The following is a 24079-nucleotide window of genomic DNA, read 5'->3' on the forward strand; positions in this document are numbered from 1 at the left end:
AAATCTCAAGTACAGTCCGGAAGAAGTTACAGATTTCATCAGTTTAATCCCAATTAATAATCATTGAAACCGCTTTCAGTATCAACAGCAAGTCTCCAGCTTTGATTGGTTAACACTTGTCAATTCAATAACTAACCAATCACAGGGCCAAGGGAGACGACATAGTAGGATTTGATTGGCTGATGTTTTCAAATTCCAAAATCCCGCCAATTTCACTGCAGTGGAATGTTCAGGAAACGATTTGAATCTCACTTTGTGATCGGTTTATTATATTTTGCAGTCCCAGTTTCCAGGCGCTATATTAGGAACAGTTTGAATTTGTCAACCTCTTATCTGTAACCGGCGGTAATAACACCCCGTTCATCAATTTAAAACGCAGCAAATCTCAGCTCACTGGGAAAACAGGATTCATGAAGCGGCGCCCAGATCACCCCAGAGGAAACATAAAAAAACAATTTGATTAATTTAACTCACCAGTTGTAAAATCTGAATATGGTTATTAAACTTAAATAATTCCCTCCTGAAATTGTATTTCTCCTCATTGTCCGTCACAAATGCCAGACTGGGTTTAAAATCGGCTCTCAATTCTGTTTGATTCTCTTCTGTGTGAAACTGTCTGTTACGGGCGGGTATGAAGCCACATTCACAACATTCTGGAACGGGACAAATCTCTATCCTCCACAAAGAGATTTCTCATCAAGTCAATGCGGGAAAAGATGGTGCAGCTTTTTCACAGAGATTGTGGGTGGCTCTTAAAAGAGCCGTTGTGTTTGGGGTGGTTTTCAGTCCATTGTGGAGTTTTACTTGGAGCTGGTGTACTTGGTCACCGCCTTTGTCCCTTCCGACACGGCGTGCTTGGCCAGTTCCCCGGGCAGCAGCAGGCGCACGGCGGTCTGGATCTCCCGGGAGCTGATGGTGCTGCGCTTGTTGTAATGGGCCAGGCGGGAAGCCTCACCCGCGATGCGCTCGAAAATATCGCTGACGAACGAGTTCATGATGCTCATGGCCTTGGAGGAGATGCCGGTGTCGGGGTGAACCTGCTTCATCACTTTGTAGATGTAGATGGAGTAACTCTCCTTCCTCGACCGTCGCCGCTTCTTGCCGCCCTTTACTGCCGGTTTCTTAATGACTTTCTTGGCTCCCTTCTTGGAAGCTGGTTTCGATGTTGGTTTCTTCTCATCAGCCATCGTCAATATCACCCAGAAATAAAGCAAACCCCTTCCGAGCGCTGATTAAATAGACAGAGCCTCACATCTATGCTAATGCGGAATGGGGAAAGGAATGATTGTGATTGGACATTGTGAAAACGAGGACAGCCAGTTATGTTCTGATTATTTGATTGGATATAACAACAGACCAATCGGATTAAGGATTTTGCACCAATCAGAAACCTTCTTACTACAAACAGGAAATCCATTTCAGAAAGAATGTCTCCAGTCCCAGTTTGTCAATGTGTAAAGATTCACCGGGAAATGTCACCTAGCTGTCGGTGAGAGGGATTGTGCGGCAGTCTGGGATTCCTTCAGCAACTGTGAGTGTCTTGTAATGTGTGAGAGTGTGGGATTTGCTCACAAGGCGCAATGGGGAAAGACCACTCTGATACAATGTGTGAGTGAGGGATTTACTCACTCTCTCATACAGTGTTTGAGTGTGTGATTTACACACTCTGATACAGTGTGTGAGTGAGGTATTTACTCACTCTGATAGTGTGAGAGTGTGGGATTTACTCAACTTCTGATATAGTGTGGGATTTGCTCAACTTTTGATATAGTGTGTGAGTGTGGGATTTACTCACTATCTGATACTCTGTGTGAGTGGGATTTACTCACTATATGGTACAGTGTGTGAGTGTGGGATTTACTCACTCTCTGATACAGTGTGTGAGTGTGGGATTTACTCACTATCTGATACTCTGTGTGAGTGGGATTTACTCACTATATGGTACAGTGTGTGAGTGTGGGATTTACTCACTCTCTGATACAGTGTGTGAGTGTGAGATTTACTCACTCTCCGATACAGTGTATGAGTGTGGGATTTACTCACTCTCCGATACAGTGTGTGAGTGTGGGATTTGATCAGTTTTTGATACAGTGTGTGAGTGTGGAATTTACTCACGCTCTGATACAGTGTGTGTGTGGGATTTACTCACTCTCAGATACAGTGCGTGAGTGTGGGATTTACTCACTCTCTGATACAGTGTGAGTGTGGGATTTGCTCACTTTCTGATACTGTGTGTGAGTGTGGAATTTACTCAGTCTCATATAAATCTGTTATCGTGTGGGGCGCAGTGGTTGCTGAGTGAGTGCTTGTTAAGGGGAGTAAATTTTTAAAAATTTACTGTTGGGGGTTTGCAGCTGAATTCGGTCGGAGTGAGGACAGAGTGACTGCTGGGTAAGGAGTAAAGATTTAAATTGTTTGTGCGGGCCCATAACAGCTGATTGCTGTTATCGTGCAGGGCGCAGTGGTTGCTGGCTAAATTTTTTATTTTTACCTGTATTGAAATTGGGCGGTTCACATCGGTACCAACGACAAAGGTAAGAGAAGGGTCGGGGATTTAAAACAGGAATTCCGGGAGCTAGGGTGGAAGCTGAGAGCCACGACAAACCATGTTGTCATCTCTGGTTTGTGCCGCTGCCACGTGCTAGCGAGTTGAGGAACAGGCAGAGAGTGCAGATAAGCACGTGGCTGCAGGGATGGTGTAGGGGGGAGGGTATCAGTTACGTGGATAATTGGAGCACATTCTGGGGAAGGTGGGACCTGTACAGACAGGACAGTTTGCACCTGAACCAGAGGGGCACCAATATCCTGGGAGGGAAATTTGCTACGGCTCTTCAGGGGGGTTTAAACTAATTTGTCTGGGGGATCGGGAAACAAGCTGTAGTCCAGAAGCCAGAGTTGAGAGTAGTGAGGTACTGAGGAGGGTATCAAGGTCGCAGGCGTGTACCGGCAGACAAGAAGGTGGGTTGAAGTGAGTCTACTTCAATGCAAGGAGCATCCGGAATAAGATCGGTGAACTTGGAGCGTGGATTGGTACCTGGGACTACGATGTTGTGGGCATTACGGAGACATGGTTCGAACAGGGACAGGAATGGTTGTTGGGAGTTCCGGGGTTTAGATGTTTCAGTAAGAGCAGGGAAGGTGGTAAAAGAGGTGGAGGAGTAGCATTGTTAATCAAGGATAGTTAAACGGCTGCAGAAAGGCAGTTCGAGGGGGATCTACCTACTGAGGTAATATGGGCTGAAGTTAGAAATAGGAAAGGAGCGGTCACGTTGTTAGGAGTTTTCTATAGGCCCCCAAATAGTAATAGAGATGTGGAGGAAGAAATCGCAAAACCGATTATGGATAGGTGTGGAGGTCACAGGGTAGTTGTCATGGCTGACTTTAACTTTCCAAATATTGATTGGAACCTCTATAGGTTGGGGCAGTTTTTGTACAGTGTGTGCAGGAGAGTTTCCTGACACAATATGTGGATAGGCCGACAAAAGGTGGGGCCACATTGGATTTGGTACTGGGTAATGAACCGGGCCAAGTGTTAGATTTGTTTGTGGGAGAGCACTTTGGAGATAGTGACCACAATTCGGTGTCTTTCGCTATTGCAATGGAGAGGGATAGGGCCATACGGCAGGGCAAGGTTTATAATTGGGGGAGGGGTAATTGTGATGCGATTAGGCAAGAATTAGGGAGCATAAGATGGGAACAGAAACTGTCAGGGAAAGGCACAAATGAAAAATGGAGCGTGTTCAAGGAACAAATACTGCGTGTCCTTGATAGATATGTCCCTGTCAGGCAGGGAGGAAATGGCTGTGTGAGGGAACCATGGTTCACAAAAGAGGTTGAATGGCTTGTCAAGAGGAAAAAGGAAGCGTATGTAAGGATGAGGAAACAAGGTTCAGTTGGGTCACTTGAGGGTTACAAGGTAGCAAGGAAAAACCTAAAGAAAGGGCCAAGGAGTGCTAGGAGGGTGCATGAGATGTCCTTGGCGGATCGGATCAAGGAAAACCCCAAGGCTTTTTACTCTTATGTGAGAAATAAAAGAATGACCAGGGTGAGGTTAGCGCCGGTCAAGGACAGTAGTGGGAATCTGTGCATGGAGTCAGAAGAGATAGGAGAGGCGTTGAATGAATACTTTTCTTCAGTGTTCACCAAGGAGAGGGGCCATGTTTTTGAGGATGAGAGTGTGATACAGGCGGGTAGGCTGGAGGAGGTAGATGTTCTAAGGAAGAATGTTTTAGCAATTTTGAAAAACCTTAGGGTCGACAAGTCCCTCGGGCCGGATGGGGTATATCCTAGGATACTTTGGGAGGCAAGGGATGAGATTGCAGAGCCTTTGATCTTTGGGTCCCTATTGTCCACGTTGATAGTGTCCACTGACATAGATTTTACAGTGCAGAAGGAGGCCATTCGGCCCATCGAGTTTGCACTGGCCCTTGGAAAAAGCACCCTACCAAGCCCACACCTCCACCGTCTCGCCATAACCCAGTAACCCCAATTTTGGACACTGAGGGCAATTTACCATGTCCAATCCACCTAACCTGAAAATGAAATGAAATGAAAATCATTTATTGTCACAAGTAGGCTTCAAATGAAGTTACTGTGAAAAGCCCCTAGTCGCCACATTTCGATGCCTGTTCAGGGAGGCTGGTACGGGAATTGAACCGTGCTGCTGGCCTGCCTGGGTCTGCTTTAAAAGCCTGCGATTTAGCCCTGTGCTAAACCAGCCCCTGCACATCTTTGGACTCGGGAGGAAACCGGAGCACCCGGAGGAAACCCACGCACACACGGGGAGAACGTGCCGACTCCGCACAGACAGTGACCCAAGCCGGCAATCGAACCTGGGACCCTGGAGCTGTGAAGCAATTGTGCTAACCACTATGCTACCGTGCTGCCCCTGCCCATGCCAGAGGACTGGAGAGCAGCGAATGTTGTTCCTCTGTTCAAGAAAGGGAATAGGAATGACCCTGGTAATTATAGGCCGGTTAGTCTTACTTCGGTGGTCGGTAAGGTAATGGAAAAGGTCCTGAAGGATAGGATTTATGACCATTTGGAAAGATGCAGATTAATCCGGGATAGTCAACACGGATTCGTGAAGGGTAAGTCTTGCCTCACAAATTTGATTGAATTCTTTGAGGAGGTTACTAGGTGTGTAGATGAAGGTAGAGCAGTTGATGTCGTATACATGGATTTTAGTAAGGCGTTTGATAAGGTTCCCCATGGTCGGCTCATGAAGAAAGTAAGGAGGTGTGGGAAAGAGGGAAATTTGGCCAATTGGATAAGTAACTGGCTATCACATAGAAGACGAGGGGTGGTGGATGGAAGATTTTCAGGATGGAGACCAGTTACCAGCCGTGTACCACAGAGATCAGTGCTGGGTCCTCTGCTATTTGTGATTTTTATCAATGACTTGGAGGAGGGGGCTGACGGGTGGGTCAGTCAATTTGCTGATGACACCAAGATTGGTGGAGTAGTGGATTAGGTGGAGGGCTGTTGTAGGCTGCAAAGAGAAATTGATACGATGTAGAGCTGTGCTGAAAAATGTCAGATGGAGTTTAACCCTGATAAGTGCGAGGTGATTCATTTTGAATGTGGATTACAGGGTCAACGGCAGGGTTCTGAGGGATGTGGAGGAACAGAGAAATCTTGGGGTACATGTCCATAGATCTCTGAAGGTTGCCACTCAAGTGGACAGAGCCGTGAAGAAGGCCTATAGTGTGTTAGTCGTTATTAACAGGGGGCTTGACTTTAAGAGCCGTGGGGTTATGCTGCAACTGTACAGGACCCTGATGAGACCACATTTGGAGTATTGTGTGCAGTTCTGGTCTCCTCACTACAGGAAGGGTGTGGAAGCATTGGAAAGGGTGCAAAGGAGATTGACCAGGATGATGCCTGGCTTGGAGGATAGGTCTTATGAGGAAAGGTTGAGCGAGCGAGGGCTTTTCGCTTTGGAGTGGAGGAGGATGACTGGCGACTTAATAGAGGTTTATATGATGATGAAGGGGATAGATAGAGCGGACGTTCAGAGACTATTTCCTTGGGTGGATGTAGCTGTTACAAGGGGGCATACCTATAAGGTTCAGGGTGGGAGATATAGGAGGGATGTCCGAGGTAGGTTCTTTACTCAGAGAGTGGTTAGGATGTGGAATGGACTGCCTGCTGTGATAGTGGAGTCGGACACTTCAGGAACTTACAAGCGCTTATTGGATAGGCACATGGAGCACACCAGAATGACAGGGTGTGGGATAGCTTGATTTTGGTTATCAATAAGGCTCAGCACAACATTGAGGGCCGAAGGGCCTGTTCTGTGCTGTACTGTTCTATGTTCTAAAGTGTGTGAGTGTGGGATTTGCTCCCCCTCTGACAGTGTGAGAGTGTGGGATTTTCTCACACTCTGATATAGTGTGTGAGTGTGGGATTTGCTCCCCCTCTGACAGTGTGAGAGTGTGGGATTTGCTCACACACTGATATAGTGTGTGAGTGTGGGATTTACTCACTCTCTGATACAGTGTGTGAGTGTGGAACTTACTCACTCTGTGATACAGTGTGTGTGAGTGTGGGATTTACTCACTCTCTGATACAGTGTGTGAGTGTGGGATTTACTCACTCTCTGATACAGTGTGTGAGTGTGGGATTTACTCACTCTGATACAGTGTGTGTGTGTGGGATTTACTCACTCTCTGATACAGTGTGTGAGTGTGGGATTCACTCACTCTCTGATACAGTGTGAGTGTGGGATTCACTCACTCTCTGATACAGTGTGAGTGTGGGATTTACTCACTCTCTGATACAGTGTGTGAGTGTGGGATTTACTCACTCTCTGATACAGTGTGTGAATGTGTGATTTACTCACTCTGATACAGTGTGTGTGTGTGGGATTTACTCACTCTCTGATACAGTGTGTGAGTGTGGGATTCACTCACTCTCTGATACAGTGTGAGTGTGGGATTCACTCACTCTCTGATACAGTGTGAGTGTGGGATTTACTCACTCTCTGATACAGTGTGTGAGTGTGGGATTTACTCACTCTCTGATACAGTGTGTGAATGTGTGATTTACTCACTCTGATACAGTGTGTGAGTGTGGGATTCACTCACTCTCTGATACAGTGCGAGTGTGGGATTCACTCACTCTCTGATACAGTGTGAGTGTGGGATTTACTCACTCTCTGATACAGTGTGTGAGTGTGGGATTTACTCACTCTCTGATACATAGAACATAGAACATTGAACAATACAGCGCAGTACAGGCCCTTCGGCCCATGATGTTGCACCGAAACAAAAGCCATCTAACCTATACTATGCCATTATCATCCATATGTTTATCCAATAAACTTTTAAATGCCCTCAATGTTGGCGAGTTCACTACTGTAGCAGGTAGGGCATTCCACGGCCTCACTACTCTTTGCGTAAAGAACCTACCTCTGACCTCTGTCCTATATCTATTACCCCTCAGTTTAAAGTTATGTCCCCTCGTGCCAGCCATATCCATCCGCGGGAGAAGGCTCTCACTGTCCACCTTATCCAACCCCCTGATCATTTTGTATGCCTCTATTAAGTCTCCTCTTAACCTTCTTCTCTCCAACGAAAACAACCTCAAGTCCATCAGCCTTTCCTCATAAGATTTTCCCTCCATACCAGGCAACATCCTGGTAAATCGCCTCTGCACCCGCTCCAAAGCCTCCACGTCCTTCCTATAATGCGGTGACCAGAACTGTAAGCAATACTCCAAATGCGGCCGTACCCGAGTTCTGTACAGCTGCAACATGACCTCCCGACTCCGGAACTGAATCCCTCTACCAATAAAGGCCAACACTCCATAGGCCTTCTTCACAACCCTATCAACCTGGGTGGCAACTTTCAGGGATCTATGTACATGGACACCTAGATCCCTCTGCTCATCCACACTTTCAAGAACTTTACCATTAGCCAAATATTCCGCATTCCTGTTATTCCTTCCAAAGTGAATCACCTCACACTTCTCTACATTAAACTCCATTTGCCACCTCTCAGCCCAGCTCTGCAGCTTATCTATATCCCTCTGTAACCTGCTACATCCTTCCACACGATCGACAACACCACCGACTTTAGTATCGTCTGCAAATTTACTCACCCACCCTTCTGCGCCTTCCTCTAGGTCATTGATAAAAATGACAAACAGCAACGGCCCCAGAACAGATCCTTGTGGTACTCCACTTGTGACTGTACTCCATTCTGAACATTTCCCATCAACCACCACCCTCTGTCTTCTTTCAGCGAGCCAATTTCTGATCCACATCTCTAAATCACCCTCAATCCCCAGCCTCTGTATTTTTTGCAATAGCCTACCGTGGGGAACTTTATCAAACGTTTTGCTGAAATCCATATACACCACATCAACTGCTCTACCCTCGTCTACCTGTTCAGTCACCTTCTCAAAGAACTCAATAAGGTTTGTGAGGCATGACCTACCCTTCACAAAGCCATGCTGACTATCCCTGATCATATTATTCCTATCTAGATGATTATAAATCTTTTCTCTTATAATCCCCTCCAAGACTTTACCCACTACAGACATGAGGCTCACCGGTCTATAGTTGCCGGGGTTGTCTCTGCTCCCCTTTTTGAACAAAGGGACCACATTTGCTGTCCTCCAGTCCTCTGGCACTATTCCTGTAGCCAATGATGACAAAAAAATCAAAGCCAAAGGTCCAGCAATCTCTTCCCTGGCCTCCCAGAGAATCCTAGGATAAATCCCATCAGGTCCCGGGGACTTATCTATTTTCAGCCTGTCCAGAATTGCCAACACCACTTCCCTACGTACCTCAATGCCATCTATTCTATTAGCCTGGGGCTCAGCATTCTCCTCCACAACATTATCTTTTTCCTGAGTGAATACTGACGAAAAATATTCATTTAGTATCTCGGCTATCTCTTCAGACTCCACACACAATTTCCCATCCCTGTCCTTGACTGGTCCTACTCTTTCCCTAGTCATTTGCTTATTCCTGACATACCTATAGAAAGCATTTGGGTTTTCCTTGATCCTTCCTGCCAAATACTTCTCATGTCCCCTCCTTGCTCGTCTTAGCTCTCTCTTTAGATCCTTCCTCGCTACCTTGTAACTATCCATCGCCCCAACCGAAACTTCACACTTCATCTTCACATAGGCCTCCTTCTTCCTCTTAACAAGAGATTCCACTTCCTTGGTAAACCATGGTTCCCTCGCTCGACGCCTTCCTCCCTGTCTGACCGGTGCATACTTATCAAGAACACGCAGTCGCTGATCCTTGAACAAGCCCCACTTGTCCAGTGTGCTCAACACTTGCAGCCTACTTCTCCACCTTATCCCCCCCAAGTCACGTCTAATGGCATCATAATTGCCCTTCCCCCAGCTATAACTGTTGCCCTGCGGTGTATACTTATCCCTTTCCATCATTAACGTAAACGTCACCGAATTGTGGTCACTGTCCCCAAAGTGCTCTCCTACCTCCAAATCCAACACCTGGCCTGGTTCATTACCCAAAACCAAATCCAACGTGGCCTCGCCTCTTGTTGGCCTGTCAACATATTGTTTCAGGAAACCCTCCTGCACACACTGTACAAAAAACGACCCATCTATTGTACTCGAACTATATCTTTTCCAGTCAATATTTGGAAAGTTAAAGTCTCCCATAATAACTACCCTGTTACTTTCGCTCATATGCAGAATCATCTTCGCCATCCTTTCCTCTACATCCCTAGAACTATTAGGAGGCCTATAAAAAACTCCCAACAGGGTGACCTCTCCTTTCCTGTTTCTAACTTCAGCCCATACTACCTCGGAAGAAGAGTCCCCATTTAGCATCCTCTCCGCCACCGTAATACTGCTCTTGACTAGCAGCGCCACACCTCCCCCTCTTTTGCCTCCTTCTCTGAGCTTACTAAAACACCTAAACCCCGGAACCTGCAACATACATTCCTGTCCCTGCTCTATGCATGTCTCCGAAATGGCCACAACATCGAAGTCCCAGGTACCAACCCATGCTGCCAGTTCCCCTACCTTGTTTCGTATACTCCTGGCATTGAAGTAGACACACTTCAAACCACCTACCTGAACACTGGCCTCCTCCTGCGACGTCAAATCTGTGCTCCTGACCTCTATACTCTCATTCTCCCTTACCCTAAAACTACAATCCAGGTTCCCATGCCCCTGCTGCATTAGTTTAAACCCCCCCAAAGAGCACTAACAAATCTCCCCCCCAGGATATTTGTGCCCCTCAGGTTCAGATGTAGACCATCCTGTCTGTAGAGGTCCCACCTTCCCCAGAAAGAGCCCCAGTTATCCAGAAGTGTGTGTGTGGGATTCACTCACTCTCTGATACAGTGTGAGTGTGGGATTAACTCACTCTCTGATACAGTGTGTGAATGTGGGATTTAATCATTCTCTGATACAGGGTGTGAGTGTGGGATTTACTCACTCTCTGATACAGGGTGTGAGTGTGGGATTTACTCACTCTCTGATACAGTGTGTGAATGTGGGATTTACTCATTCTCTGATACAGGGTGTGTGGGGATTTACTCACTCTCTGATACAGTGTGTGAGTGTGGGATTTTCTCACTCTCTGATACAGTGTGTGAGTGGGATTTACTCACTCTCTGATACAGTGTGAGTGTGTGGGATTTACTCACTCCCTGATACAGTGTGAGTGTGGGATTTACTCACTCTCTGATACAGTGTGTGAATGTGGGATTTACTCACTCTCTGATACAGTGTGTGAATGTGGGATTTACTCACTCTCTGATACAGTGTGAGAGTGTGGGATTTACTCACTCTCTGATACAGTGTGTGAGTGTGGGATTTACTCACTCTCTGATACAGTGTGAGTGTGGGATTTACTCACTCTCTGATACAGTGTGAGTGTGGGATTTACTCACTCTCTGATACAGTGTGTGAGTGTGGGATTTACTCACTCTCTGATACAGTGTGTGAGTGTGGGATTTACTCACTCTCTGATACAGTGTGTGTGGGATTTACTCACTCTGATACAGTGTGTGTGTGGGATTTACTCACTCTCTGATACAGTGTGTGTGTGTGGGATTTACTCACTCTCTGATACAGTGTGTGAGTGTGGAATTTACTCACTCTCTGATACAGTGTGTGAGTGTGGGATTTACTCACTCTCTGATACATTGTGTGAGTGTGGGATTTACTCACTCTCTGATACAGTGTGTGAGTGTGAGATTTACTCACTCTCTGATACAGTGTGTGAATGTGGAATTTACTCACTCTCTGATACAATGTGTGAGTATGGGATTTACTCACTCTCTGATACAGTGTGTGAGTGTGGGATTTACTCACTCTGATACAGTGTGTGAGTGTGGGATTTACTCACTCTCTGATACAGTGTGTGAGTATGGGATTTACTCACTCTCTGATACAGTGTGTGAGTGTGGGATTTACTCACTCTCTGATACATTGTGTGAGTGTGGGATTTACTCACTCTCTGATACAGTGTGTGAGTGTGAGATTTACTCACTCTCTGATACAGTGTGTGAGTGTGTGATTTACTCACTCTCTGATACAGTGTGTGAGTGTGGAATTTACTCACTCTCTGATACAATGTGTGAGTATGGGATTTACTCACTCTCTGATACAGTGTGTGAGTGTGGGATTTACTCACTCTGATACAGTGTGTGAGTGTGGGATTTACTCACTCTCTGATACAGTGTGTGAGTATGGGATTTACTCACTCTCTGATACAGTGTGTGAGTGTGGGATTTACTCACTCACTGATACAGTGTGTGTGGGGGATTTACTCACTCTCTGATACAGTGTGTGAGTGTGGGATTTACTCTCTCTCTGATACAGTGTGTGAGTGTGGGATTTACTCACTCTCTGATACAGTGTGTGAGTGTGGGATTTACTCACTCTCTGATACAGTGTGAGTGTGAGATTCACTCACTCTCTGATACAGTGTGTGAGTGTGGGATTTACTCACTCTGATACAGTGTGTGAGTGTGGGATTTACTCACTCTCTGATACAGTGTGTGAGTATGGGATTTACTCACTCTCTGATACAGTGTGTGAGTGTGAGATTCACTCACTCTCTGATACAGTGTGTGAGTGTGGGATTTACTCACTCTGATACAGTGTGTGTGGGATTTACTCACTCTCTGATATAGTGTGTGAGTATGGGATTTACTCACTCTGATACAGTGTGTGAGTGTGGGATTTACTCTCTCTGATACAGTGAGTGTGTGTGGAATTTACTCTCTCTCTGATACATTGTGTGAGTGTGGGATTTACTCACTGTGATACAGTGTGTGAGTGTGGGATTTACTCACTCTCTGATACAGTGTGTGAGTGTGGGATTTACTCTCTCTGATACAGTGTGTGAGTGTGGAATTTACTCTCTCTCTGATACAGTGTGTGAGTGTGGGATTTACTCTCTCTGATACAGTGTGTGAGTGTGGAATTTACTCTCTCTCTGATACATTGTGTGAGTGCGGGATTTACTCACTCTGTGATACAGTGTGAATGTGCGTATTACTCAGCTGAGGCCTAACCAATGTTTTATACAGTTCCATCATAACCTGCCTGTTCTTAAACTCTGTGCCTCGGCTAATAGAGACAAGGATAGCACAGGCCCGGGGTTTTCAAGCTCAGAGTCGTGACCTGTGGGTGGATCGCTGGCAGGTTTCAGGAGGGTGCTGGTGATGCAGATCGCGGGAGGAATGGCCAATGGTCACGTCTAGTGTTTACAAATGCCGACCGTGATGGCCGTTTGAGATTGTCGGCCATTCCGCGCATGCCTGCCTTGTCAAGTAGTGCGCAGGTCCGGAGCTCAGCAAGTTGGACTGGCTCCTCCTGATGTCAGTGCGTTGTCCCGGGCCAGTTTTTACCAGCAAACTCTGGAGTCCTCCCACCGGAAGCAGCGGCAGACTGCAGGTCACACGCCCCGTACGCTGACATCACGTGTTCTGGGCACGAGAGAGATTCCTCCATTTTGCAGCTGCCAGCAGTGCTGGAGTGAACTCCAGGGCCTCTGGTGAACAACCCATGAAGAAGCTGAAAACAGGAACAAAGCAGCACAATGATGATTATTTGAGGGGTGGGTTTATAAATTGTGCCACTGCAATCAGGAGTCAAATTTCATGGGTGTTACATGCAGGGAATTACTGGCAAATGAAAGTTTAAAACCCTCAAAATGTCAAAGACGTTTGAAGACTAAGCAGGGCGAGTTCGAGGACAAACCTCTGTATTTTTTTCAATGGATGCAGTGAGATCTTAAATCACCAGCTGGAGTCATTTTCAGAAATGTAACATTGAATAACAAAGCAAGTGAGATCGTGGGGACCAAGCAGGCCCACCTGTCACATTAAAGTCAAGTGAAAATGGTGGGTCGCAAAGATCAGCCGGCGATGGTCGCAAAGGCCGCCCAGCGTGGGTCCCGAAGGATGGGAGGTTGGTAAAAATGGGACCCCGGTTAAAAAGTTTGATACACACTGCCAAAGGCTTTCTTAACCATTGTATCCAACTGTTCTATGTTAAGGTACTGGTGTACATGCACACCAAGATTCCTCCGGTCCTTCGTGCCTCCCAGCGTCCTGCCATTTATCATGTATTCTCTTGTCTTGTTTGTCCTGCCCAACTGCATCTCTTCCAGATTGAATTCCATTTGCCACTGATCAGTCCATCTGTGTCCTCCTGTATTCGGAGGCTATCCTCCTCAATATTTACCACCCCACCAAATTTCACATCATCTGCAAACTTACTGATCAACCCTCCTATATTCATATCTAAAGCATTTGTATCAACCACAAACAGCCAGGGCCTCAACACTGATCCCTGTGGGAACCCACTGGACAGTCTTCCAGTCAGAAAAACACTCCTCCACCAACTGCCTCTGCTTCCTACCACTCAGCCAATTTTGGATCCAATTTGCCAAATTTCCTTATGTCCCATAGAAACTGACCTTCGCTATCAGTCTCCCATGTGGGACCTGATGAAAAGCCTTGCTGAAGTCCAAGTAGACTACGTCAAAATGCATTTCGCTCATCTACACACCTGTTCACCTCTTTAAAAAAAATTCAATCAAGTTGGTCAGACATGTCCTCCCCTGAACAAAACCATGCTGACTGTTCCTGATTAATCCCTGCCACTACAAATGCAGATTAATTCTGTGTCTCAGAATTGCTTCCAATAGTTTACACATTAAAGGTAAAATGATAATTCGGTACAGAGTAGGGCCCATGACAGAGCACAGTGGTAACTTGTGTGTGGAACCGGAGGATGTAGGTAGGGTTTAAAATGAGTACTTTGTGTCAGTGTTCACCCGTGAGAAGGACAGTGTGGGTATAGAAATCAGGGAGAAGGACTGTCATAAAGCTAAAGAGATTAATATAGACAGAGAGGAGGTTCTGAGTGGGAGGCTTCAAAGTAGACAAAGCTCCAGGGCCAGATGAAATGTATCCCAGGCTGCTGAGTGAGGAAATAGCAGGGACACTGGCAATAATTTTCAATTCCTCTCTGGCCACAGGAGAGGCGCTGGCGGACTGGAGGATTGCCAAGGTGGTACCATTATTGAAGAAGGGAGGAAAGGATAAACCAGGAAACTACAGACCAATCAGTCTAACCTGAGTGGTTACTTGTAAAACAACTTAATTTTACCTGCAAGTATCCTTTCACGTCTCCTTTTTCCTCTCCTAATTTCCGTTTTAAGTTCCCTCTTGCACATTCTGTACACCTGTGACGCTTCTGCTGTTTTGAGCCCTCGATATCTCCCACAGGCCCCCCCCCTTTTCTACTTATCCAACGCTGTATATCCCTCAATATACATGGTTGACTGGATTTGTTGGTCTCACCCTTTTCTTGATTGGAACATGTTGGCCGTGTACTCTCCCTATTTCCTTGTTGAATGTGTCCCACTGTTCTGTCACAGATTTACCGAAAGATGTCTGCTCCCGATCCACTCTGGCCAAATCATATCTGATCTTATTAAAATCAGCCTTCCTCCATTTGTGAACTTTGATCTGAGGTCCATCCATGTCCTTTTCCAGAACTATCTTGCACTTAATGAATTATGATCACGGTCTGCAAAATGCTCCCCCAACGATACTTCAACCACTTGTCCAGCTTTGTTACTGAAAATGAAGTCCAAGACCGCTCCTCTCTTGTCTGTCCTTCTACGTACTGGCTTAAAAAGTTCTCATGGATGCATTTTAAGATTTCCGCTCCCTCTAAACTTTCACACTATGACTACACCAGTTCATATTGGGGAAGTTGGAATCCCCCACTGATCCCACTATCACACTCCTATTACTTTGCCACTTCTCTGAAATTTGTCTACATATTTGCTCTTCTATATCTTTCGGATGGTTAGGGGACTATAGAACACTCCAGTAATGTGATTGCTCCTTTTTGGTTTTTAAGATATACCCATTTGGCTTCAGTTGAAGAGCCTTCTTAGATGCCGTCTCTCCTTACTGATGTCATTCATTCCCTGATCAAAATTGTGACACCCCCGCCCCTTTTACCTCCTGCCCGATCTCTCCTGGAGATCCTATATGCCGGAATATTGAGCTCCCAATCCTTCCCCTCTCCCAACCGTGATTCAGTGACAGCAAATACATCAAACCCCAGATTCTCACTTCATCTGCCTTGTTCGTCAGACTCCCAATCTCGCTGTGATATATAATGCATACTTACAGTTTAGTGCTCAGTTAGCGGTTTGTGTATGTGTAAGTTTTATCCTCAATGTCCCTGTGATATATAATGCATATTTTACTGCTTCCTGCTCAGTTACTGGTGTGTCAGAGTGAGAGAATGTGAGTATGTGTGCGTGTGTTTTATTTTCAATGTCACTCTATGATATATAACACATATTCTACTGCTTACTGATCAGATATTGATGAGTAAGTGTGTGTTCGTGTGTGCGAGAGAGTCGGCATGAATGTGTGCGAAAGTGTGTATTACCCTCACTGTCTCTCATTGATACATAACACATATTTTACTGCTTACTTTCAGTGTGTGTGTGAGAGAGTGTGAGTGTGAGAGAGAGTGTGAGTGTGAGAGCGAACGTTTGTGTGTGTGTGTGTGTGTCAGTTTTCCCCTCATTGTCTCAGTGATATATAATGCATATATTAGTGTCTGCTGCTCATTACTGGTATGTGAGAGCATGTGTGTGAGAGAGAGAGAGACAGCGCATGTGTGTGAGAGAGCATGTGTGTGAGAATAAGCGTGCATGTGTGTGTGAAAGTGTGTATGTGTGAGAATGTGTGTGCGAGCATGTATGTGTGTTTGTGAGAGAGTGCACTTATGTGTATTTTATCCTCATTGTCTCTCTTTGATGTATGATGCATATTTTACTACTTATTACTCAGATATTGTTGTGTCAGAGAGTTTGTGAGTATCAGAAAGTGTGTGAATATGTGAGAGTCTGAGAGTGTGTGAGGGACTGTGTGCAAGAGAGTGTGTCAGTCCATGTGACAGAGTGTGTGAGTGTGAGAAATAGTCTTCAGGAGTGTGAGGGGAGAGAGTATGTGTGTGCTTTACCGTCATTGTCTCTCTGTGATATATAACATATTTTACTGCTTACTGCTCAGTTACTGAAGTGTGAGAGTGGCGAGAGTGTGTTTTACCCTCACTGTCCCTCTGCGATACAAAACGCATATTTAACTGCTTAATGCTCAGTGACTTGTGTGTGTGAGAGAGAGAGCCTGGATGTGCGTTAGAGAGCCTGGGCGTGCGTGAGAGAGCCTGAGCGTGCGTGAGAGAGCCTGGGCATGCGAGAGAGAGCCTGGGCGTGCGAGAGAGAGCCTGGGTGTGCGAGAGAGAGCCTGGGTGTGCGTGAGAGAGCCTGGGTGTGCGTGAGAGAGCCTGAGTGTGCGTGAGAGAGCCTGAGCGTGCGTGAGAGAGCCTGAGCGTGCGTAAGAGAGCCTGAGCGTGCGTGAGAGAGCCTGAGCGTGCGTGAGAGAGCCTGAGCGTGCGTGAGAGAGAGCTTGAGTGTGTGTGAGAGATAGTGTTTGTATGATCGAGTGAGAGTGTGAGGATGTGTTTTGCGTCATTGTTTCGCGGTGAGATACAACAAATATTTTACAGCTTACTGCTCAGTTAATGGTGTGTAAGTGTGTGTGTGAGTGAGAGTGTGTGTGAGACTCTCAGTGAAGTATAACACATATTTTACAGCTTACTGTTCAGTTCCTGGAGTGCGGTGTGTGAGTGAGTGTGTGATAGAGAGTGTGAGCAGAAGTGTGTGCACGTGGGTGTCAGTTTTCTCCTCACTGCCTCTGTGATATATAATGCATATATTAGTGTCTGCCATTCAGTTACAGGTATGTTTGAGAGGGTGTGAGAGAGAGAGAGAGTGGGTGCGTGAGAGAGAGAGAGAGAGGGAGTGGGTGAGAGAGAGGGGGAGTGGGTGCGTGAGAGGGGGAGTGGGTGCGTGAGAGGGGGAGTGGGTGCGTGAGAGGGGGAGTGGGTGCGTGAGAGGGGGAGTGGGTGCGTGAGAGGGGGAGTGGGTGCGTGAGAGGGGGAGTGGGTGCGTGAGAGGGGGAGTGGGTGCGTGAGAGGGGGAGTGGGTGCGTGAGAGGGGGAGTGGGTGCGTGAGAGGGGGAGTGGGTGCGTGAGCGAGTGAGCCTATGTGTATTTGACATTGTCACTATTTGATATATATAACATATTTTGCTGTTGCTGCTCAGTTACCGGTGTGTGTGTGTGTGTGTGTGTGTGTGTGTGTGTGCGCGAGAGAGTGAGAGTGTGTTTTACCATCACGGTCTCTGTGATATATGATGCATATTTTACTGCTTACTGCTCAGTTACTCTTGTGTCAAAGTGTGTGTGAATATCAGAGTATGTGTGAGTGTGTGCGAGAGAATGTGTCACTGTGTGTGCAAGAGTGTATGAGTATGAGATATAGTCTGCTTGTGAGTGTGTGTGTTTTGCCTTCATTGTCTCTGATATTTCACATATTTTACTGCTCAGTTACTGGTGTGGGAGTGCGTGTTTATCCTCACTATCTGGCTATCATATATAATATATTTTACTGCTTACTGCTCAGTTACTTAAGTGTGAGAGTGGAGAGTGTGTTTTACCCTCACTGTCCCTCTGCGATATATAACACATATTTAACTGCTTACTGCTCAGTGACTGGTGTGTGTGAGAGTCTGTGAGAGAGGGAGCAAGAGTGTGAGTGTGTGTGAGAGTTAGTGTTTGCCAGAGAAATAGAGTGTGAGTGTATGTTTTACCCTCACCTCTGAATGTGTCACTGTGTGTGTGTGAGTGTATGAGTGTGAGAAATAATCTGTGTGTGTGTCTCTGGTGTGAGTACCTTCATTGTCTCTGTGATACATAACACATATTTTACTGCTCAGTTACTGATGTGCGAGTGTGTGTTTTACCCTCACTGTCCCTCTGTGATATATAGCGCATATTTAACTGCTTACTGCTCAGTGACGTGTGTGTGTGTGTGTGAGAGAGAGAGTCAGTGAGAGAGAGAGCGAGAGAGTGAGAGAGAGCGTGAGTGTGTGTGAGAGTTAGTGTTTGCCAGAGAAATAGAGTGTGAGTGTGTGTTTTACCCTCACTGTCTCTCTGCGATATATAATTCATATTTTACCGCTTAGTTACTGGTGTGTGTGAATGAGATAGTGTACGAGTGTGTGAGAGAGAGAATGCGGGAGAGAGTGAAATATATGAGTTATAAAGCAGAGAGAGACAGTGAGGGTACACACATACTCACACACTCTCTCTCTCTCTCTCACACACACACACACACACACACACACACTCCCTCACACCAGTAACTGAGCAATAAGCTGTGGAATATTCATTATATATCACAGAGAGACAGTGAGGTTACTGCACACACTCATGGGTCGATTGTCCCGAAAGGCATGCTGCTAGGTAATTTGGACATTCTGAATTCCCCCTCCGTGTACCCAAACAGGTGCCAGAATGTGGCGACTAGGGGATTTTCACAGGTACTTCATTGCAGTGTTAATGTAAGCCTACTTGTGACAAGAAAGTTTATGATAAGATTGATTCACAGAGGTACTGGTGTGTGAGAGTGTGTTTGACCCTCCATATCTCTCTGTGATATAGGACACATATTGTACTGCTTACTGTTCATTTACTGGTGAGTGAGAGTGGGTAAGTGAGAGAGTGTGAGTATTATCCTCATTGTTTCTATGATATATAACATTTTACTGCTTACTGCTCAGTTATTGTTGTGTGTGTGTGTGTGTGTGTGTGTGTGTGTGTGTGTGAGTGAGTTTGGCTGTCAGTTTTACCCTCACTGTCTTTGATATATAACACATATGTTAGTGATTGCTGCTCTGTTACTGGGGTGTGAGTTTGTATGAGATTGTGTGTGTGTGAGCCTGTGTGTATTTTCCCCCACTGTCTCTCTTTGATATATAACACATTATTTACTCTTACAGGTGTGTGTGAGTTTTACCCTCACTATGTATCTGTGATATATAACACATATTTTACTCTTACAGGTGTGTGTGTGTTTTACCCTCACTATGTATCTGTGATATATAACACATATTTTACTCTGACAAGTGTGTGTGTGTGTTTTACCCTCACTATGTATCTGTGATATATAACACATATTTTACTCTTACAGGTGTGTGTGTGAGTTTTACCCTCACTATGTATCTGTGATTATATAACACATATTTTACTGTTACAGGTGTGTGTGTGTTTTACCCTCACTATGTATCTGTGATATATAACACATATTTTACTCTTACAGGTGTGTGTGTGTTTTACCCTCACTATGTATCTGTGATATATAACACATATTTTACTCTTACAGGTGTGTGTGAGTTTTACCCTCACTATGTATCTGTGATATATAACACATATTTTACTCTTACAGGTGTGTGTGTGTTTTACCCTCACTATTTATCTGTGATATATAACACATATTTTACTCTTACAGGTGTGTGTGTGTTTTTTACCCTCACTATGTATTTGTGATATATAACACATATTTTACTCTTACAGGTGTGTGTGTGTTTTACCCTCACTATGTATCTGCGATATATATCACATATTTAACTGCTTACTGCTCAGTGACTGGTATGTGTGTGAGTGAGAGTGACTGAGTGTGTGTGAGAGAGAGAGTGTGTGAGAGAGAGAAGCAGCATCTTTGTGTGAGAGAGAGCGTAAGTGTGTGTGACAGTTGTGTGTGTGTTTTGCCCTCTTTGTTTCTCTGTGATACATCACAAATATTATACAGCTTATTGCTCAGTAAATAGCGTGTGTGTGCGTGAGATAGTATGTGTGAGAGGGAGTGAGATAATGTGCGAGATAGTGAGCATAAATGAGAGTGAGAGTGAGATGGTGTGTGTGTGAGAGGGAGTGAGTGTGTGTGAGAGGGAGTGAGTGTGTGTGAGAGGGAGTGAGTATGTGTGAGTGTGTGAGTGAGATAGTGTGCAAGAGAGAGTGTGTGTGTGAGAGGGAGTGAGTGAGAGTGTGTGAGTGAGATAGTGACTGTGAGCGAAAGTGTGTGAGTGAGATAGTGAGTGTCAGTCCGAGTGTGTGTGAGGGAGTGAGTGTGAGCGAGAGTGTGTGAGTGAGAGGGAAGGAGTGTGACAGAGCGTGTGAGTGAGATAGTGAGTGTGAGTGAAAGTGTGCGAGTAAGATAGTGAGTGTTAGTGACAGTGTGTGTGAGGGAGTGAGTGTGAGTGAGAGTGTGTGAGTGAGAGTGTGTGTGAGGTAGTGTGTGTGTGAGGGAGTGAGAGTGTGTGTGAGGGAGAGTCTGTATGTGTGAGGGATAGTGAGTGTTTGTGTATGTGCGTGAGAGAGCAACAGGGTGAAAAGTGGATGTGCTGCTGATGGGCAGCAGGGTAGCACAGTGGTAAGCACTGCTGCCTGACAGCTTCAGAGACCTGGGTTCGATTCCGACTTCGGGCGACTGTGTGGAGTTTGTACATTCTTCCGTGTCTGTTTGGGTTTCCTCCGGTTTCCTCCCACAGTCCAAAGATATGCAAGTTATGGGGTTTGGATATGCTAAACTGACCCTCGGTGGGGTTACAAGGAGAGGGTGGGAGATTGGTCTTAGCGTGGCGTGCTCATTCAGAGGGTCAATGCAGACACGATGGGTTGAATGGTCTCCTTCTGCACTGTAGGGTTTCTATGAGAGAGAGAGTGTTTGTGAGTGTGTGTGACTGTGTCTGAGAGTGTGTGCAAGAGACAGAGTGTGTGTGTGTGTGTTACCCTCACTGTTTCTCTCTGATATGTAACAAATATTTTACTGCTCAGTAAGCAGTAAAATGTGAGACAGTGTGTGAGAGACAGCGCGAGTGTGTGATTTACCCTCACTGTCTCTCTATGGTGTATAACACATATTGTACAGCTTACTGCTCAGTTACTGCTGTGTGACTGTCTGAGTGAGCGCGTGTGAGTGAGAGAGTGAATGCATATTTTACCCTCACTGTATCTCTGTGGTATATATCGCATACTTTATTGCTTACTGCTCAGTGACTGGTGTGTTGGCGAGAGAGTGTGCATGTGAGAGAGAGTGTGAGTGCATGTTTTACCCTCACTGTATCTCTGTGATATATGTCACATATTTAATTGCTTCCTGCTCAGTGACTGGTGTGTGAGAGAGAGAGAGAGTGAGTGAGTGCGTGTGTATTAACCTCACTGTCTCTCTGTGATATATAATTAATATTTTATTGATTACTACTATGTTCTGGATTTGTGAGTGTCTGTGGGAGAGACAGTGCATGGGTGTGTGTGTGAGAGAGAGAGAGTGTATGAGAGAAAGAGTGTGAGTGAGTGTGTATAAACCTCACTGTTACTCTGTGCTCTATATAACATATTTTACTGCTTAATGCTCAGTGATTGGTGTGTGTGTGTTTCACCCTCAGACTCTGCGATATATAATGCTTATGTAGTGCTTACTGCTAAGTTACTTGTGAGTGAACATGTGCATAAGAAAATATGAGTGTGTGTTTTACCCTCACTGTCTCTCTGTAATAGATAATGCATATTTTACTGCTTACTGTGGGAGAATGTGTGAGTGTGTTTTACCCTCACTGTCTGTGTATGATCTATGGCATATTTTACTGCTTTCTGCTCAGTTGTTGGTGTCTGAATGTGTGTGAGAGTGTGTGTTTTCCACTGTAGCTGTCTGTCTCTGTTATGGGTCATGTGTTAGTGAAAAATCAATTTGATTCTATAACTCTCTGCCTCTGTTCTGTGTGCTTGCATTTGTAGCTGTCTATCTCTGTTAGAGAATTCTGGGTTTAATCTCTATCTGTCCACCTCTCTGATGAGCATGATTTTATTGTGTTTTCTGTTCTTGTCAATATCTGTTCTGAGTTAATGGTGAACTTTTGGTTCAATATTGATCTTCCATTATTACTTTTAGTGATAATATTGATATAACAAATGATCTGTATCCACGTCTCATGAAAATGACACTGTACCGTTATATCGGAGATCGTTCGAGATAAACCAGGGACTGGTTTAGCACAGTGGGCTAAACAACTGGCTTGTAATGCAGAAGAAGGCCAGCAGCGCGGGTTCAATCCCGTAACTGCCACCCCGAACAGGTGCCAGAATGTGGCGACTAGGGGCTTTTCACAGTAACTTCATTGAAGCTTACTTGTGACAAGAAGCGATTATTATTATGTATTTTGCACTAAGGTGCAAAAAAAGTGCAAATGGATTACATCCACATTGATTGCTGAATCTATACCTAATTAATACTATACTGGTTACTTTACAGATGAAAAGCTGTTATCAGAACAAGTTGATCCAACGTTCCATGATATGGAGGGAGGGAGGACGAATTGTGGAAAATTATCCCACCTGCCCTCTCGTGTATCACTGTTGGATTGGACATGTTTATCTGGGACTTGAGGTCAATGTGAGTGTGACTGCTTCTGTTCTCTGTGACGGTGGAGTTGATGTTGTGTCTGTGTCTCTGCAATGTTGGATTAATATTGTACTTACTGTCAGTTAGAAGGAGATGGCGGCACATGAGGAATCATCATCTTGTTCTTGGAACTCATTTCTTCATCTGTTGAACTAGGGGGAAGAAAGCATATCTCTTGTAAATCAGGGTCAGATGAGGCCAATGATAGATCAGTCTATTCTTTCAACTGATAATCACAGAATTTATAGTGCAAAAGGAGGCCATTCGGTCCATCGAGCCCATCTTTGTAAAGAGCGTTCCACGCCTCCACCCTTACCCAGTAACCCCACCTAACCATGTGAAATGAAAAGAAAATCGCTTATTGTCACAAATTGGCTTTAAATGAAGTTACTGTGAAAAGCCCCTAGTCGCCACATTCCAGCGCCTGTTCGGGGAGGCTGGTACGGGAAGTGAACCGTGCTGCTGGCCTGCACTTGGTCTGCTTTAAAAGCCAGCGATTTAGCCCAGTGTGCGAAACCAGCCCATGTGTGCTGTTGGACAGTGTTGGACACTAAGTGCAATTTATCATGGCCATTCCACCTAACCCGCACATCTGACTGTGGGAGGAAACTGGAGCACCCGGAGGAAACCCACGCAGATACGGGGAGAATGTGCAGACTCCGCACAGACAGTGACGAAGCCGGGATTCGAACCTGGGACCCTAGAGCTGTGAAGCAACCGTGCTAACCACGATGCCACCGTGCTGCCCCCAATCAGTAAAAGAAAGAAAATACTCTCCAAATTCTAACCCAGAATCAGACAATAAGCCAGGCCCAGAAAGAGCTCTCCATCCACGCCCCCCCCCCCCGGTTCACTCCAAGTCCCGGCACAAGATCGTGCTCCGCTGCGCCTCTTGCAAACAGCCCCCGATTCTCCCTGAACTCCCCCCGAGTCAGTAATGATCTCTGAGCCTCTTTGCTCACACTCCCAGATGGAGGTGCTGCTGCAATGAGAACGCTGTTTCCTCGCTGACCTGGGCCCTGACATTGACATTTCCCTCAGCTTCAACAAAGCGATTCCACTCACTGACCAAATGGAGAGTGTGGGGGAGGGGCTGCGCATGCGCTCCCAATCTCAGAATGACGACAAGCAGGGGAGGGTTACACCGGGCATGCGCACATCCCCGCCGCAATTCAGCATTGAGAATCAATGGGAATATTCCCCTTTTCACTGTCATTACATATCGGGCAAAAC

General features: G+C 45.7%; 1 protein-coding gene and 1 long non-coding RNA gene across 2 annotated transcripts; one reads left to right on the forward strand and one right to left on the reverse strand.

The window, feature by feature from the left end:
* Positions 1 to 26: 26 nt before the first annotated feature.
* On the reverse strand, positions 27 to 23019 carry LOC140400025 (histone H2B-like). The gene is made up of 2 exons (XM_072489515.1): positions 22924 to 23019; positions 27 to 1259 (listed from the first exon to the last, which is right to left on the reverse strand). Exon 2 carries the CDS (start codon positions 1185 to 1187, stop codon positions 801 to 803), a length of 387 nt encoding a protein of 128 aa, XP_072345616.1. The 5' UTR covers positions 1188 to 1259; positions 22924 to 23019; the 3' UTR covers positions 27 to 800.
* On the forward strand, positions 1429 to 22968 carry LOC140400026 (uncharacterized). The gene is made up of 2 exons (XR_011937983.1): positions 1429 to 1531; positions 22697 to 22968. It is a non-coding gene; the product is annotated as an uncharacterized lncRNA (long non-coding RNA).
* Positions 23020 to 24079: the final 1060 nt, after the last annotated feature.

The sequence above is a fragment of the Scyliorhinus torazame genome, chromosome 24, assembly GCF_047496885.1.
Source record: "Scyliorhinus torazame isolate Kashiwa2021f chromosome 24, sScyTor2.1, whole genome shotgun sequence".
Lineage (NCBI taxonomy): Eukaryota > Metazoa > Chordata > Chondrichthyes > Carcharhiniformes > Scyliorhinidae > Scyliorhinus > Scyliorhinus torazame.

Bases quoted from the DNA above. Each gene is read 5' to 3' on its own strand.
- LOC140400025 (XM_072489515.1), bottom strand. From the start codon at position 1,187: ATGGCTGATGAGAAGAAACCAACATCGAAACCAGCTTCCAAGAAGGGA.